Below are 17,808 nucleotides of genomic sequence, written 5' to 3' on the forward strand. Positions count from 1 at the left end.
GCAGGGGAAATTGGGTCGGGGCGGGGGTGAGAGAGTGTATGGGATTCTGTCCTTTCTACTCAGTTTCTCTGTCAACCTCAAACTGTTTCAAAAAATAAAGTCTGTTAAAACAGCAACAAAACCTTGACACCCAGATGACATCCCAGATCAATTAAATCAGAATCTCTAGGGGTGGATGATTTTTTTTAAAAAGTTCCCTAGGAGGGACTTCCTGATGGTCCAGTGGTTAAGACTCTGCACTCCCAATACATGGGGCCTGGGTTTGATTCCTGGTCAGGGAACTAGAGCTTGTATGTCACAAGGAAGAGCCACGTGCCACAAATTAGACCTGGCACAGCCAAATAAATAAATATTTTTGAATAGTTAAGTTTTTTATAAAAAAGCTCCCTAGGAAATTCTAGCATGTAGCTACATTGATAACTGCTGTTTAGGCTGAATTGAGAATGGGAGAGGGCAAACCACAGCTGGGAGCCCTTTCTCCCTTTTGGGGTGTAGTTTCTCAGGAAGGTAGGTGGAAGCTGGCAAGATTAGCTGAAAGAAGACCAGGGCATCTGAGACTATGCAGATTCTCTCCCGGGAAAGCTCCTCGCATCAAGGCTGATCCCCTGGACCTGGGGGAGCCTGAGGGTAGAGAAATTTAACCAGCTCCTTCCCATGTTTCGGTTCCCTGTTGTTGTGAGATCATTCCTTCAGTGTGGGCCTGTGCCTGGGCCACGGGGGTTGGTCTTGAGACCAAAAGACCAGCGGGCCAACAGGCTGCCAGCACAGAGAGTATCAGCCAAGGGCATGTGCTGTGGCTGGGCCAAGCAGCGACCAGCCCTGTTGAGGACGGGGCAGAGTGAGCCAGGCAGCAAGAGGGAAGATGGAGACTGTGCAGAGGGTGTCTGAGTGAGAAGGCAAAAGGGGTTCTTTTGGAGTGCCTGGGAGTGTGGAGCATCAGCTTTCAGAGAGCCAACGGAGTAGAAATTGGGTAATGGTTAAGGGGAGACCTGAGTTAGTTAGAAGGCTGAGGAGCGGGAGGTGATGACCGGCAAAGGCCAGAGATATACAGGTCAGTGAAGGAGCTTCCTAGGGATCAAGTGGATAGAATGGGATTCCCAAAGTGGGGGATGGGTGGGACTGAGGCCCTGTTTTTGTGATTTAGTTGAAAGATGCTTTTTGAATAGTCTTCACCATGGCAGATCAGGGAGTGACACAGTCAGTGGACAAGGCTGCAACCCCTGAGCCCTGTTTCCAGTCTTGTAGGAGATGGACCAGACATCTGACCATATGCCAAGGGTGCTTCTGGGACAGTGGACCAGGGAAGGCTTCCTGGAGGAGGTGACTTGGAGATGGTGGGGGTCTAGGCAGGGAAGGCAATATGGAAAAGGCAAGGAAGTTGACCACAAAGCTGGCATGGGCTAATGATAAACTGTCAGCTGCCTTGGAGAGTTAGAGGACCCCAACTTTGTTCCCTGGGTCATCCTAGCTGGAAAAATGGATGTGTCTGAGACCCCAGGGGGCAGATCCAGGGGTGTGTGTGTGCAGGAAGGAACAAGGACAGGAAGTGGTTTAAGCCATGGACACCCAGGCCATCAGGAGGCTGATGCAGTGCAGGGAGCGACCAGGGCTTTGTTCTGCAGGTAGGACAGAGGACAGGCTCCTCCCAGCCCCTCCTGGTCTCCTTCTGGGCCCCAGTTGACTCCTAGGGCCCAGTACCACCCACCACATTGTTCCCTGACCTCCCTCAGTGGAACCCCAGGGGTCCAGAAGGAAGCCCCATAGATGGGTCTGCTTGTTTGCCTGAGGGGAGGTTATGTGGATGTGCCAGTCTGTGTTTAGGGGAATGATTCTAGAACATGTGAACTGTTTATATGGGTCCCAGTATGCGTCTGGATGTTCCCTGGGAATACTGGGCCTCAGTGGCCCTGACCACCCATCCCTCCTCTCCTTCAGGCTGAGACCATATAGGATGATAGAGGTTGGGGGCAAGAGAGACCAGGCACAGTGCCTGTGGAATTCGGAGCCCAGAGATATTCTGCAAACAATCAGGACCTTCCAGGGTAAAGCTCAGACTTGCCCCAAACCTTCAGCTGGGCACCCTGGCCTGGACTCACCTCCACCCTGTGGTTAGGCCTGGAAGCACAACCCCCATCTCTGATTTTTCCCGGTTCTTCCAGGTGTGCAGGGCTCTTGGTTTTCCTGACAGCTGACATGGGTGGGGGTGGGGGCAGGAGATCTGGGCTCTAGCCTGGCTCTCCCCTAACTCATGAATGTGACTCTGAGCCTCAGTTTCCTGACCTTAGTATGCCACATACAGTGGTTGTCCTCATGGCAAAATGACATTGCGGTCCCATTTAAAGCTCCTGGAACACACGACAAACTGGACTGTCAGACCCAGGCAGGAGATTTGGTGACCAGCGCTGGGGATGAACCAGTCTGAGGATTTTTCCAACCCCAGAACAGGCCTTGGAGGGTGGGACCAACAGCGATGAGCAGAGGCGCGGATGGGGGATGACCACATCCGGGATGAGTGGGTGAGTCTGAGAAGCCCTGGGGAGCAAGGAGTGGCTGGAGAGGGGGTGGGTGGGGCATGGGTCAGGAGAGCATACAGGGAGGCCTTCGGGGCTGATGGCAATGGCCTCAAATCCCAGGCTGAGCATTGCAGGGAGCTTGGAAGGGTTCTGAGAGGGGTGGGTGTGGTCAGGGGGGTTGCCCAAAGATCACTCTGGATGCTTGTAAGAGGATGGATTGGAGCACTGACCAAGGCCAGAGACCAGTGAGGAAGTGAGAGATGGTGGGTCCAAAACTGAGGGACGGGGTAGATCATTTTTTTAAAAAATATGTATTGACTGCCCTAGGTCTTGGTTGTGGCGTGTGAACTCCTGGTTGTGGCTTGTGGGATCTAGCTCCCTAAGCAGGGATTGAACCCACACACTCTGCATTAGGAGGGGAAGCCTTGACCACTGGACCACCAGGGAAGTGCCCCAGTGATGACTATTCTCATCATGGCCATGGCGAGGCCTCCTACGAGAGGGGAACTGCTGGGTCCAAAATGCCGGTGAAAGTGATAGTCGCTCAGTCATGTCCTAACTCCATGGACTCCAGGCCAGAATACTGGAGTAGGTAGCCTTTCCCTTCTGCAGGCGATCTTCCCAACCTAGGGATCGAACCCAGGTCTCCCGCATTGCAGATGGATTCTTTACCACCTGAGCTATAAAGGAAGCCACAGGAAGCCCCTGAGGCTAAGGGGCACCAGGAGGACACTGGCCCATGTCACAGGGACTCCTGTGAGTGCCCACCTGGGACTTGAGCCCCAGGAGGAGTAGCACTGGCTCCCCAGAACCAGACTGTGGCCTCCCTGAAACAGGCAGGATGTCCTTAGGGGCTGCCGATCAGCTTTCAAACACCTTGTTCTTTCCAAGCAGGAGCCATGGGACCCACCAAGGAGACTGAGCCACATTGGGAACTGTAGCACCCTACTCTTCAAATCAACCCTCTCAGTGCAGCATTGGTGGTATAGTGGTGAGCATAGCTGCCTTCCCAACCAACCCTCCCTCCAGCCCTCCTCCACACTCAGAGTTCCTCCCCCAATTTTCCTACTCAGACCCCTGCAGAAAAGATAGCAAAGCGAGCTGGTGAGAAAGAACACATGCAGATGCAGAAAATGTACATACAAGTCTGTTTTTTTATTTAAACTCAAGAAAGGGCTTTTATTGATTTTAACTCACTTCCTGGGAAGTTAATTTTTAAAACACTCTTATGGAGTTTATCCATCCCTTGTGCTACATTTAGAAACAATGACGCCAACCAAAACCTTCAGCAATGGGGTGAATATGGGCCCACCCGGAAGAAGCTGGACCCACCCCCAATGAAGCTGGGCCCTTGCGAAGCCGAGCCCACTGTGAGCCTGCAAGGTGGTGGTGGGGTGCCTTCAAACCCTTATCCTCCAGGGCCCAGCACACAGATGCTGAAGGAAACATGCTGCTCTGTGAATGGCCTCCCATGAACTCCACAAAAGTGTTCTGAAGAACAGTACCAAATCATCATTGAAGCCCTGGGTTACGATGACTTAGTGCAAAGGAGCAGGGTGAAACATGGACCCAGTGACAACGGGCCGCATTCTGCTCAGAGCCTTAAATAAACATAGAAAGTATATTACAGATGCATGTGCCAGTGCAAGACATGCTGTGTGCAGCAGATGGGCACACACGGGCACGTGTGCGGAGGAGCAACGTACACTCACAGGCACAGGGAACACGCGGGAGGCGCCGTTCCTCCAGCCCCGCCTTCCTTCCTCTCAACAGAGCACTCCTGCCACACGAACCCAGTGCAGGCGACCCAGATCCCTTGTTTGGCTCATGTATTCAGGGCAGGCATCCTAGTCCTGCTTTATTTTCCTTTGGGGGAGTCAGTCTCTTGAGCATCTTGTCAGTCCAAGGCCGAGCCGCCAGCCAGGCACTGATTCCAGAGAGAAGTCAGCTGCAGCTCTGAGCAGACGGGATGACGACTGCCGGGGTGAAGCAGTAAGGAAAGGCCCACCTCTCCATGGGCAGTGCCCGCGTCCACACCCCACCAGGATTAGGCCTCTAACCACCTGGGCAGTTGGTCCTTCGGGCGCTGGAATGTGAGGGCAGCTTCTGGGGCCAAATGGGGAGGCCGGTGCGGGACTGATGATCCAATTTCTGTGACTTCACCATCTGCAAGGCCACAGGCCTGTGAGCCCAGGGCCCTCGGTCAGTGTCAGCCCTGGTGTCTTTCTGCAGCCGTGGCTCTGGGGAGCCACCGCGGGAGAGAGGGAGGCGGGCACGGAAGAGTGATGCTCTTGGTTCAGGCCTCTCTGCTCAAAGCCTCAAACTCGGCCCTTTCTGCGGAGAGGGCTGAAACACGATCCAGGATGGTCAGTCCAATCCACTTGGTGGCCAAGGAATGGTGGGCACGCTGGGGACCACCCACAGCTCATTAGGTGTTCCCAAGCAGGGCTGCGCACGTGCCTCCCCCACCAAATGACAAACAAAAGATAACGAAAAAGGAATCTGGATTCTCCAACATCGGCCCCAGCCCCAGCGAGGCCCAGGACTGCCCACCGAGGACTCAGAGCCTCCACGCCAGGGTTCTCCGTAGACACGGGCTCCGACAGCGCCCCCCGGAGGTGGGCAGCGTGCACTGCTCCTCGTGCGTGCGGCCGCTGAGCCACGCCCGCCTGGCTTCTGCAGGCTTCCCGCTCGCCTTCTCGGTTTCCCGCCTGCTGCCCCTGGGCCTTGACAACCGGCCAGGCTGGGTTTCTAAGGCACCACGGGCACCGAGCTTCCCCAGAGGACGAGTCCCGCCAGGGAGAGCCAGGACGAAGAGAAAGGCCTTGGGTGAGCCCTACCCACGCCCTACACCCCAGGTGACACACATTCCAATCCTGTCCCTGGACACGTGCGCGTGGAGGTCATGCAGACGGGGGTTGGAGGGCCGGGAGAGGGGCCACAGTCCTCAGCCCCCTGCCGGCAGGGGCGGCTGTTGGCATGAGGGCGGTGGGCCTTTGGAGGCGCGGGATGAGCGTGCTGCTGGGTGGCCCTGGGCGCATGCGGGGGGCTCAGGACGCAGCCTCGTCTTCTTGGACACCAGGCAGCTCTGGGCTTTTGCCTCCTTCGCCAAACCCGTCTTTCCTGTTCAGGTGACACCAGGAGGAGAAGGACCTCAGAGGTCAGAACATGCATGCAGGAGGACACTCTCATACACACTCATAGGCATTTTTATCCACATCTCTCAAATCCCCCAGGTCTCGCCACCCCTGCATTGTGGCCCCTTGCTGGTTCCCCCACCCATAGTCTCAGCCCACAACCCTCCATGGCTCCCTATTGCTTGGAAAGGAAGTCTAGACTTCCCACCCTGACTTCTGGAGCCCTGCCAGATCTGACCAGATCTGGCCTGGCTCAGGCCCTTGCTTTTTCTTTGTTCACAGGACAGATTCTATCCATCAGTCTTGGGATTCTGTCCCATATTCAATAGATTCCTATTATCATCCTGATATCACTCCCCCCCCAACCCCACACCAGGGCCTTTAAAAAAAAAGATTAATAAGTGGGTTTTGATATCTTTAAAAAGGATCCATCCCGTTTAATTCTACTATAGAGTTATCCCAAGGTATAATGAACAGAGTCAATCAGGATAAATGTTGGGACTCTGATGGGGTAAAACCTGCTTTTCAAAACTAAACCTGTGACATGTGTACATGCTAAGCTGTTTCAGGCATGTCCAACTCCTTGTGACCCCATGGACCATAGTCCACCAGGCTCCTGTGTCCATGGGCTTCACCAAGCAAGAATACTAGAGTAGGTAGCCATGTCCTTCTCCAGGGTATCTTCCCCACCCAGGGATTGAAACTGTGTCTCCTGCAGCTCCTGCATCGCAGGCAGATTCTTTACCACTGAGCCTGGGGAAGCCAGTGTCACAGAATTGTTGAATTTTATAGCCAGGAAGTGTTAAGCCCCATCCCCTCACAGTCCAGATGAAGGAACTGACCTGTCTCCCCATTAATGTATCCGTAAAAGAACAACGGCTGCCTTGCTCAGTTTTACCCTTCGTGTTCAGCCCTGTGCCCTTCATTGACCTGGGCTGGATGCGTTCTTAGCCTGTGACTGGCCTGTTCCACCACCAGGGGGCGCCGAGTCATAGGCACTGAGCTAGAGACCAGATGTCGAGGTTTGCTCCTCTGGTCTTACTTCTGCCTGTGGTCCAGCCGTAATTAGTAAGAGCTTTCTCTTTCACTCTCAAAAGTGCTCCATTTGGATGGTAGATATGTAGTCCCCTACACGAAACCCAGTTCCAGCGTTGTGGCCTGCAGATCCAGAGGAGGCCAAGGACTCCGTCTCCCAGGCCTGGCCACTTCACAGGGAACAGGCAGAAAGCGGAGGACATTCAAGGCCTCTCCCAGGCAGTCCTCCCAACCCTCCTTTGTCAAGAGGAGGGCACAAGGTTGGTACCGGAACCTCCCTAAGTGTGAGCAACCTCTGTCAGGGAGCAGACACCAGCTCGTCCACAATGATAAGACAATAGTCTGAAGAGCCCACTTACAAGAGGGTGGTCTCACATGAACGAAACCAACATCTGGGCCCCGGGATGGCACAAGCGAAACTGCCCCTTCCTGAGAGGCTGAGGTGCCTGGACGGTGGCTGCTGCTCACCTCCCTGGGGAGCACGCCTTCCTGCAGCCTGTGAAGGGGCTGCGGGGAGGAGGGGCTGTGCCTCCCCACATGCTCTTCAGAGAAGGCGTGCTCCCCAAGGCCCGGGACCCCTCACTGCCTTCTCCCTGCGGGTCTCTGCACAAACTCCAGCAGGGCTTGCCGGCACCCCAAACTGACTTTTATTTCAGTGGAAGAAGGTGGAAGTGCTGAGGACAGGGCTCATGGAGGTTTAGGGAATGGCTTTTCGGCCCTCTCCCAGGAGGTGGTGAATGCACAGGCGTGGCTCTCAGGAGGGAGCCTGCAGCCATGGGGATTCCTCTTTCCTGGCCGGTCGTCATCATCAGCCAGCCTGTCCTTACTTGCTGGATAAGCATTTACAAAGTGCTGATTGGGCGCACAGCCTCAGCAATGACGGGAGGTTGCACAGACCACTCAGAAAAGCAGTGAACACTCCCCCAGACCAGGAAGAGGCAGTCCCTGCCTCCAAGACAAGCCAGCCTTCTACAAAGAGCAGACCTGGGGGCTGTCTGGAAACTTCAACTAGGCTGCCAGGGTCTGAGAACGCAGGTGCAGGCAGGGCCCTGCTGTGAGGCCTGGCTGAATCCCCAGGCTCCGGGTTCAGCCTGGTGATGCTCAGAGTGAGGGGGTGTGCCACAGCCCCCACCCCACCCCAGGGAGCGCCCAGCAGGCCTCAGCCCACCAGTACTTACGACAGTAAGCTTCCTGGGGCAGACATGGATCGCTCTTCCCTCCGGGCCTGGGGCTCGAACGGGTTGCCAAAGGAACGCTTTCTCAGCATGGACTTAACCAGGATCTGGGGAGGATGTGTCAGCATGAGGAACACAGGCCCCCAGGTTCCCAGACACATGGGCAGCCTCCACTCTGACTTCCAGATGGGGAGGCGGCTGGGTGGCCCTGCTGAGGTTCTCTTTCCTGGGGCAAGACAAGGAGGAGCATCCCAAGCAGAGAAAAGAGCAAGAGCATGGAGGGAAGGTGGTTGAGGGTGGATTCTGGAAACGGCGAGGAGCCTGGTGTGTGGGGGACACCGAGGCCGGTAGCAGAACAGCAGGGGTCTGGAACACCAGGCGGAGGGCACAGGGAGTGCAATAAGGAAATGCCTTCTGGCTGCGCAGGAAGGATGGAGTGGAGGAGAGGCTGTCCTGGGCTGCGCAGTGGTGTGGGGGGATGTCGACAGGGGACAGGCCCCTATCCCTGCCTCTGTGACTTTGTCCCTCCTTCCTCTATAAGGACAGCTGCATCCCCCTGCCCACATGCACACAAACTCTCACACATGTACACAGCGCCAGGGCTGCCTTCATCTCTTCCTTCCTTCTTTCTACAAACAAGTGTTATATTGAGCACCTACATATGCCAGACACTATTCTAGGCACAGGGAGCACACTGAGTCAAATGTTCTTGCCCTCATGGAGCTTATATACTAGTTGCAGAGACAGGGAATAAAGAAGACAGATGAGTAGAACATATGTTCATTAGTGGTAAGGGCTCAGGTGGAAAAAATAAAACAAGGAAGGGGGATAAGGTATGACAAAGAGGAGGATGGAATTTTTCATAAGGGGGCCGGGAAGGGTCACATCTCACGACAAGGTGACTCTGGAGTGAAGACCTGGAGGGAGGGAGGAAGCGGCTCTGTGGACACCAGGGCTGGAGCGTCCAATCAGAGGGAAAGGATGTTCAAAGGCACTGGGGCAGCAGCTTCTGTGGCACATGGTTGGAACCAAGAGAATGGAGGGAAGAGAGGAGGTTGGCAAGGAAAGGGGGGACAGCAGGCCATGCAGGGTCTGAGCCGAGAAGACATAACCAGGTCACCAGACCACCCTGGCTGCTGAGCTGAGCATTTACTGTAGGGGGAGGGGACAAGGGTGGAATCGGGGACAAGCTGGCAGGCAATTCCAGTGGTTCAGGAGAGAGATGATGGTAGCTAAGACCAGGGATGTGGCAGTACGGACCCTATGGGAGCTGATAATTGCAGGGACTCCATACAGCCCCGGAGCTCTGTAGAGTGCAGGGACCTTTAGCCTGCTGGCCCTTGCTGGGCCTGGACCCAGTAGAGAGGCATGAGTGCACAGGCCAGACCCCACCCCCGACACAGGCCCCAGCTGGCTCTCCTGGCTTTGCGCTCACCCTGACTCACCACAAAACCTCAGCACAGGGCAGGCCATGACTCTCAGTGTCCCCTGCCCCATCCCCTATCAAAAAAAAAAAAAAACAGATGGCCATCAGGGGCTATGTTAATAACTTCCAACTGTTAAGGTGGAAGATGTCCAGAGGAGGATGAGAAAATCTAAAACTTGACAGGAGAGCAGGGGGAGCACACAGGTGGTGTCCGCCTAACGTGCGGGGGCCCCGGGGTCACTTCTCCAAATCAAAGGCATCTGAGGCCTTTCCCCTGACATGTCCTTGGCAACTAGTCCAGTGCCTGGAAAATAGCAGAAGTTCAATAAACCTTAGGAAGGAAGGAAGGAAATGCTTCTCCAGTCGTGAATGTTGACACTCAGCAAGGGCCAGTATATTTAAATCATTCACTCTCCTCACCACGCCTCCTGGTCTCCCTACCATGAGACTGAATAGCGTGGCCTTGTTCCCGTGGGTCTGCAGTGAAACAGTGGCCTCGGACCCAGCAACGGGGCTGGCCAACCAGGAAGCCATCGGTCCTGTCATAGGGCCAGCACAGAGCGAGTCTCAGGTGGTGCCCTCGCCCGCCGCCAGGCCCTCCCAGGGGTTGGCGTCTTCTGCCCCCATCCACTCACCACCGTGGTCCAGCTGGGTATGAGCCTGACCGAGTTCTTCACCTCCTCCTCCGTCACCTCCACCACGCTGCAGTGCTCCTCTTCCGAGGGAAGGGGCTCCTCCCCATTCTTGGTCACCCAGGGGTGCAGCTATGGAGGAGAGGATGGGGAGGTCAGGGCCACCGGGGAGAGACACCGGCCAGCAAAGGACCCAGGCATTCCGCCAGCGGTCCCCTTGAGGGTCCAAAGGCCACGAGCCCCATCCCAGCACACACATGCCTCCAGTGTAAGGCTCCCCAGATGGGGAAACCAAGGCCTGTATTCTGCGGCCCGGCCCAGCCCAGCCCAGCACCTCTGGTTCCCAACCTTGATGTCTGGCACCCCAATTCTCGTTTCAGGGTTCTTGTCTAGCATCTTCAGGATTAAGTCCTTGAGCTCTTCGCTGACCTTTGGCCTAAAGAAGAGGAAGGAAGGAGATGAGGGAGAGACAGCTGATGGTCCTTTCCTTCCCACCTCTCCACCCTACCCTGCTCCGGGCTTCCCTGAATTGACACATGGCTCAGGGGTAAAGAATCCGCCTGCCAATGCAGGAGATGCCAGAGACGTGGATTCGATCCCTGAGTCAGGAAGATCTCCCGGAGTAAGAAATGGCAACCCACTCCAGTATTCCTGGAAGTTTCCATGAACAGAGGAGCCTGGCGGGTTACAGGCCATGGGGTCACAAAGAGTCAGACATGACTGAGCACACACACACACCAAAGCCCGCATCACCCCACCTCACCCCTACCACCCCAACCCCTGGACCAAGAGTTAGGGCAGGGCCAAGGATTGTGGGGAGGGGCACAGGGCTCAGCCCACATCAGCTTCAACCGGCTCTGCCCGACTTCAGGCTTCATTGCTACTTAAATTCTTGGCAGAAGAAACCTACTCTTAGGACTGTGACCTTGGCTCCCTCTGCTGGCCTAGATTCCTAATCCCTTTTAAAACTCCTGGGCTGGGGAGGATACATAGCAGGAGAAAGGGCAAGGAGAAGGGCAGTCAGAGGAAAGGGACTGAAGCCAGTGCTGTGGGGGGTGGCAGCTGGGGGGCAGGGAGCCATGTGGTGGATGAACAGGGGGTGGGACCCGGGGGTCCTTGAATGCCCGGGCCAGGGCGTGCCTATTCTTGAAGCAGGAGATAGGGTGAGATTTGGTGTGCTTTATAGGGTCACTCTGCCTGACCATGGTGGCTGGACGAGGCTGAGTACTGAACCAGGTAGGAGGTGCACTTGCAATGGAGCCAAGAGAAATGTAAAAGGTGGACTCAACAAGGCTTAGAGCCAGACAGGAAGTGGGTGAGAGGGAGCAGGAGCACGGAGGACAGCTCCCAGGTTGGTTTCTGACCTGCCTGGGGCACCCTGAGCAAAAGGCAAAAGGGCCCTGAAATGTGAAGCACCAGGGTCCACAGGCCAGCTGCCGTAACCAGCATTTTGATCAGAACTATGAATGAGCACAGGGGCCTCTGCAAACAGTCCCTCTGGGCTCAGAGACCTCGGTTGTAAAGGAAGGGGGAGGGCGGAAGGAGTGGCTCCATGTCTGAGGCCCACTGAGCCTCCACTTTTCCATCTGTGAAATGGGGGAGCTCACTGGCGTCATGAGGCCCCCCACCCTGTGTGGAGAAGGTGGAAGTTCCCCGTGGGCTCAGGGTCTACGTGGGGGTGATGTCACTGATCTCATGGAGCCCTTCAGTGAAGGAGCAGATGAACATGTAACCTGGGGTCCTCCCTGCCCTGCTCCCGGACTCAGAGTTCCCGTCTGTACAAGGAGATCCAACCCAGGTGTCTGGGGCCCTCTCACATCTCCCCCCATCTGCTCCCCCGGAGCAGCACCCCCACCTCCAAGTCTGCAGGCTGGGGCGGGGCCCTGGAAGGACAAAAGCTCTGCTAAGGCTCAGACACGCCTCCCTGGGGGTGGGCGGGGCCCGTGGTGGACAACTGGACAACTCACTCCTCGGGGAGCACGACGGCCTCATTCTTGATCTTGCGGTGCAGGGCCAGGATGTAGTCGTCGATGAACGGGCACTGCGGGGCGGAGACAGAGGGTGCGGGCCCCGCGCCTCAGCCCACTGCGGGCAGCTCTGGGCTCCTCATGAGATGGGGGCGGGGGCGCCTCATCAGGGCCTGGCCCACAGGAGACGCCCAACAAACGTGGACTGAACGAATGTGTCATGGAGGGGACCAGGGGCTGCGTACCCGCCAGCGTAACAGCCACTCGCAGCAAGGCCTGCACTGCCAGGGCCTAAGGGAACATGCTCCCTGGGATTCCGTCCTGTGCCTCGGCACGGTCCCTGGAGTGGGAACACCTCTGGACAGGGATCTCGGCCGTGTCAAGGTCGGGTGTCCGGCCTAACTTGGAGCAGGTGTCGAGGACCATTTTGAATGAATGAAGGAGTGAGTGAATTTGTGAATGGACAAGGAGCACTCAGGCTAGCGTGGTGGTAAGACCACCGTCTAACTCCACGGGAGATCTGCTGATCCAGGACTCCCGCACAAGAATCCATCCCCGCAAGGGGACAAGGGGCCACGAGAAAAATAGAAACGCCCCTTTTCCTTCCATCATTTCTGAGCTGAGTGTGCACTTTCAAAGTCACTTTACTTCAGGACACAAAGGCACAGCCTACATCTATCATGAATCCTGGCTCAGTTCGCCCAACCCAGGGAGCCAGGGGTGTGGGCCAGCTCCAGTTCTGCCAGCCCACCCAGCACTCACCTTCCCATAGACAAAGCAGTACAGCGTGACCCCTGTGGCCCACACGTCCAAGGCCTAGAAAGAAACAGTTCACATCAGTCCCCCAAAAGGAATAGACATACCCCTTGCTCACCCAGATCCAGTGGGCCATGGGAGAGGGCAAGCAGGAGACCTCCTTCCCCAGTCATGTATTCACTCAACAAACACTCCCAGGCCCTTGTTCTGTGCCAGACCCTGTGCTGACCACTGGGGACATGGGATGGCCAGAGCAGGGCCCCTGCCCTCCAGGGTTTCCAAGTCTCCTTGGAATGGGCCCAAACCAGACGTGTTTCCAACAGAACAGTGCAAAACCCACTTCGGCTACAAGGTCACATTTGCAGTACCCATTACACTGATGCACCCCAGAATATTGAATTTATACTTGCTAAACCAGCTCTGGCTTTGAGAAGTCATCCCTCTTGCTGATGATCCGCTGGAGAAGCCACCATCCACCTTCTTTCTGACACCAGAACAGCCTCTGGCCCTCAGTCACCTCCACAACCCCTTGGGGCTCCCCTGCACCCTGGATTCGAATGTGCCCTGTCTCTACTAGTTCCCGCTTTTGGAACCCCACTTCCTCATCTCATATCCGCTTTCTCTCTTATGTGAGTGATCCTCAAATCTCTACCTACACATTCCTGCCAGAGATGCCTCATCTGAATCCCATCAGGGAACGCCAGACAAATGCAAACTGATGTCATTCTACAAAATAACAGGCCTGTTCTCTTCGAAAATGCCAAGGCCAAGCCACTCTGCCAGATTAAAGGACCCCAAAGAGACAGGACAAGTGAATGCAGTAACTGACCCAGGATTGAATCCTGAACCAGAAAATGAAAAGGGATTAAAGGACACAGTATGGGGCAACTGATGAAATCTGAGTGAGGTCGATTAGGTAACAGTCTTTATTGATCATAAATGTCCTAACTTTCATAACTGTACCGAGGTTATGTAACAGAATGTCCTTGTTCTCAGAAAATATCCCTGGCAGTATTTAGCCGTAAAGGGGGATAATGTCTTCAGCTTCCACAAATACAGGGAGAAACAGTGAAAAGGCAAATGGGATAAAATAATCTATATTGGAATGACTTAATATGTGTATATGTATGATTGATTCACTTTGCTGTGTACTTGAAACTAACACAACATTCTAAATAAATTCTACTCCAATAAAAATTAATTAAAAAGAAAAAAGAATCTCTATTTACATCCCTCTCTTGACCTCCATATCGACACACGTGTCCAAACTCCTCGACCATTTCCTCCATGGCAGAACCACAGGGGGGGGCAGCCAGCACGCCACAGGGGACAGCAGGATGTGTGCCCGGGGACACACAGAATCACAGCCTCTGCTCAGAAAATTTTGCACTGCCTGTCACTTAGGACCAAGCCCAAACTTCCAGACCCTCTAAACTCTTCCCAAATGCCACTGCACCCCTCAGTTCTCTGGTATGTTCTCTGGACCCCACCTCCTGTAAATTCTCCCCATTCTTTAAGGCCTAGTTCAAATACTGCCATACCCCAAAAAGTCAGGGGAGCCTCCGACATCACCCTAGACAGGAGCTCTCCTGTCCTTTCACCATGACCAGAGGGCAGGGAGCTGGGCCATCTGAGCTCTGACTGCTCCACATCCTAGCCCAGAACTCAGCACTGAGCAGCTGGTGGGAAATTTCTGCAGGGGGCCATTGTGCTGGAGAACGAGAGGAGACCCAAGCTGGGGTTCTTGTTGGACTCCAGGAAGAGACAAACCCGGGGGAGAGGACCGTGTTTGGTGCTCACTCCTGAGACACGAGGACCCTGGCTCCCCCAGGTTGGACATGGGATGGCATGACATACTCTCCCACCCCTCCACCTAAACCCCAACCCAGACTGGACCCTGGGGGCCACCTTTCCACTGAAGCTCTGGCCGGAGTCAGAAATGGCCTCGGGGGCCATGAACGCTGGGGTCCCAGCCGTGCTGGACAGCCGAGCATCGTTCCCCTCGAACTGGTTGCTGACGCCGAAGTCAGCGATCTTCACGTGCCCGTCGTCCCCCAGAAGCAGGTTGGATGGCTTGATGTCCCTGTGGATGATCTTCTGGTAGTGCACTGCAGAGAGAGGCAGCTCGAGGGTCGGCCTGGGGCCCCTTCACCCAAAACTGCCCCCTCGGCCCTCGCCTGGCCCTAGAGGCGGCCTCAAACTCCAGGAGAGAAGCAGCTTGGACTTCCTGGTCCCTGCACACACTCATCTCATAAGGACCTTGGAAGAGGATGTCAGGGGCCCCCTGCTCAGCTGTGCAGTGCAGACGCTAACTCAGGCTGTTAGTAACAGAGCCAAGCCTGGACTCTTAGGAATCTTGGGACTCCAAGCCCGGCGCTTTCTCTGTGGCAGTCAGGGTCCCTGCCACTGAGTGGACGTCAAAGAAAACTGGGGGAAGAGGGTCTCCATAGGCCCTCCCTGGCCCCCCATGTGAGTGCTGTCTGCAGGTTCAAAGCCCATCAAAATCTTTCCATACTTTGGGACTTCCCTGGTGGCCTAGTGGCTAAGACTCTGTGGTCCCAATGCAAGAAGCCCAGGTTCGATCCCTGGTCAGGGAACTAGATCGCACATGCCACAACTAAGAGTTCATATGCTGCAACTAAAAGGTCCTGCAGGTCCCGCATGCCACCCGAAGACTGAAGATGCTGTATGTCGCAACCAAGACCTCACGCAGCTAAATAAATCAATGAAACAAACAAACCTGCCTCCAGTTCCATCCCCTACCCAGCCTGTCACAGCTGCCACTGCTTCTTGGACTGAGGGTGGGCTTGTGGGGTATCCTGCAGAGGTATTGCCCTCAGCCCTGGGACTCTGGGCCAATGGGGTTTTTGAGAGGGAGGGCATGCCAGGTCTTGGGACCTCCAGGATGACCATGGCTGGAGTAATGGTCAGCCTTCTCTAGTAGGCTGAGTGTCTACCCTGCTCCCTGGGTCCAGCATTGCTGGGAAGAGACGAGCAGCTGAGACTGAGATGACCAGAGATGTCCCAGCAGAGAAAAGGCACTGACTTCACCCACAGCCATGCGCTTATGAGCTCGCCACTCAGCAAATACCTTCCCCTGGACCAACACATCCCGGGATGACGGAGACAAGGAAAGATGGAACAGGAAGGAGGGCAGGGGAGGGGACAGGAGAAGGAGAGGGTGGCTGGGGGCGGGGGGCAGAAGGAGTGAGGGTCATATAATAATAACAACAGAGGGGCTTCCCTGGTGGCTCAGCGGTAAAAAATCTGACTGCCAGTGCAGGAGACACAGGTTCGATTCCTAATCCAGGAAGATCCCACATGCCACGGTGCAACTAAGCCCGTGTGCTGCAACTATCGAGCCTGGTGCTGTAGAGCCTGGGAGCCACAACTACCGAAGCCCACGCACCTGGAGGCCCTCGATCCACAAGAGAAGCCACCGCAATGTGAAGCCCACACACCGCAACTACAGAGCAGCCTCCGCTCACGGCAACTAGAGAAAAGCCCAGGCAGCGACGAAGACCCAGCACAGTCCAAAACAAATACATAAATAAAACTTACTTTAAAAAAAGAATTAAAAAAATAATAACAACAGAACCCACGACCCTACAGCACTCTCCTCCTATGTGTCAGGTACACGTGAAGCATCTGACACACACCCATTCAAGCATGGGGCTCAGGAGGCTCTGTATTTGACCATGGAAAATGGGCTCAAATTCTAGCCTCTCCCAAATTCTAGCCTCATCCTTGAATTCTCAGCTCTTTATCCAAATGGACGTTCCTATAGACATCTCAATATATATCCCAATATTTCTTGATCACATGTTTGTTTTTTGGCCATACTATGCAGCATGCAGGATCTTAGTTCCCGGACCAGGGATTAAATCCATGCTCCCTGCATTGGGAGCATGGAGTCTTAACCACTGGACCACTAGGGAAGTCCCTCAAACACATATTTAATTCAGAACTTGACCTCTCTATATGCAATCACCATCAAACAAACAACCCTGGTCCTTGTCTAGTCCTTCCCATTTGGTTAATGGCCATACTACCAGTTGCTCAGCCAAAAACCCCTCTTTCCTTCAAATCTCACATCCAGTTCATCAGCAAGTCCTACCAGGTGGACCTCTCAGATACATTCCAGACCCCACTGCTTCTCCTACCTGCATGGCTGCACTGGACCCATCTGCGAGAGTCAGGCCTGAGCCTCCCAGAGCACAGGGAGGCTCAACTCCCCCTTCTCAGGCACAGAATCACAAGCTGGGCCTTCAGCACCCAGTGTCTCCATTTGTCTGCCTGTCCAGCCCCTGGTGCTGTCCTATCCACTCCAGAAAGCCCTTTGTCAACCGTGATTAGCTAGGTCTTGATAAGGCTTTCGGAGAAGGCAATGGCAAGCCACTCCAGTACTCTTGCCTAGAAAATCACATGGACAGAGGAGCCTGGTGGGCTGCAGTCCATGGGGTAGCTACTAGTCGGACACAACTGAGCGACTTCACTTTCACTTTTCACTTTCACACATTGAAGGAAATGGCAACCCACTCCAGTGTTTTTGCCTGGAGAATCCCAGGGACGGCGGAGCCTGGTCGGCTACAGTCTATGGGGTCGCACAAAGTCGGACATGACTGAAGCGACTTAGCAGCAGCAGCAGCAGATGAGACTTTACCCAAGAGTCAGATGGGATCAGCTTGGCTTTTTTTTTTTTTTCTGCAGAGAGAGGATGAGAGACAACAGGCCCAGGACAGGAAGTGGGTGGAAGCCAAACTGGTGTAGGGTTGTGTCTGCTGCAATCACACCAGGCTGAAATGCTCTCCTCTCATACCTCTAAGGCCCTTGTAGGGACTTTCTGCAAAGCCCTCTTTCTCTGTGCCTCAGTTTCTCCATATGCACAAAGACAGCATTAACATGAAGACACTGGAGTGGCTCAAATGAGATAGACATTTGCTGCAGGTCAAACCTCAGCTGGCCCTCACCTGGTCCCCTAGGGAGAGAAGATGCTTCTGATAAACCAAGCTGAGGTTTCAGAGTGGGGATGTATCCCACTCCCCAAACCAGGCCAGGACCCCAGGTGCACGCAGGCCCCCTTCTCCCTATGACCAGAGAGTCACCTGGTGCTGTTCACCCCACCTCCTTCACATCTGCTCCCCACTGCCGCAGCCCTAATCCAGGA

General features: G+C 54.9%; 1 protein-coding gene across 2 annotated transcripts in view; it reads right to left on the bottom strand.

The window, feature by feature from the left end:
* Positions 1 to 3,660: 3,660 nt before the first annotated feature.
* The window catches only part of CAMKK1 (calcium/calmodulin dependent protein kinase kinase 1), a 28,729-nt gene continuing 14,581 nt past the window's right edge, over positions 3,661 to 17,808 (bottom strand). For both annotated transcript variants that reach the window (XM_055403885.2, XM_055403876.2), the window contains exons 10-16: positions 14,550 to 14,749; positions 12,648 to 12,701; positions 11,886 to 11,959; positions 10,267 to 10,354; positions 9,922 to 10,050; positions 7,864 to 7,967; positions 3,661 to 5,636 (exon numbers count right to left, since the gene is read on the bottom strand). In XM_055403885.2, the coding sequence (XP_055259860.1) occupies positions 5,564 to 5,636; positions 7,864 to 7,967; positions 9,922 to 10,050; positions 10,267 to 10,354; positions 11,886 to 11,959; positions 12,648 to 12,701; positions 14,550 to 14,749 (722 nt within the window). In that variant the 3' untranslated portion in view covers positions 3,661 to 5,563. The remainder of the gene's footprint in view (positions 5,637 to 7,863; positions 7,968 to 9,921; positions 10,051 to 10,266; positions 10,355 to 11,885; positions 11,960 to 12,647; positions 12,702 to 14,549; positions 14,750 to 17,808) is intronic.

Source organism: Moschus berezovskii, chromosome 20, assembly GCF_049115385.1.
Source record: "Moschus berezovskii isolate FMDL1 chromosome 20, NW_MosBer_1.0, whole genome shotgun sequence".
Taxonomy (NCBI): domain Eukaryota; kingdom Metazoa; phylum Chordata; class Mammalia; order Artiodactyla; family Moschidae; genus Moschus; species Moschus berezovskii.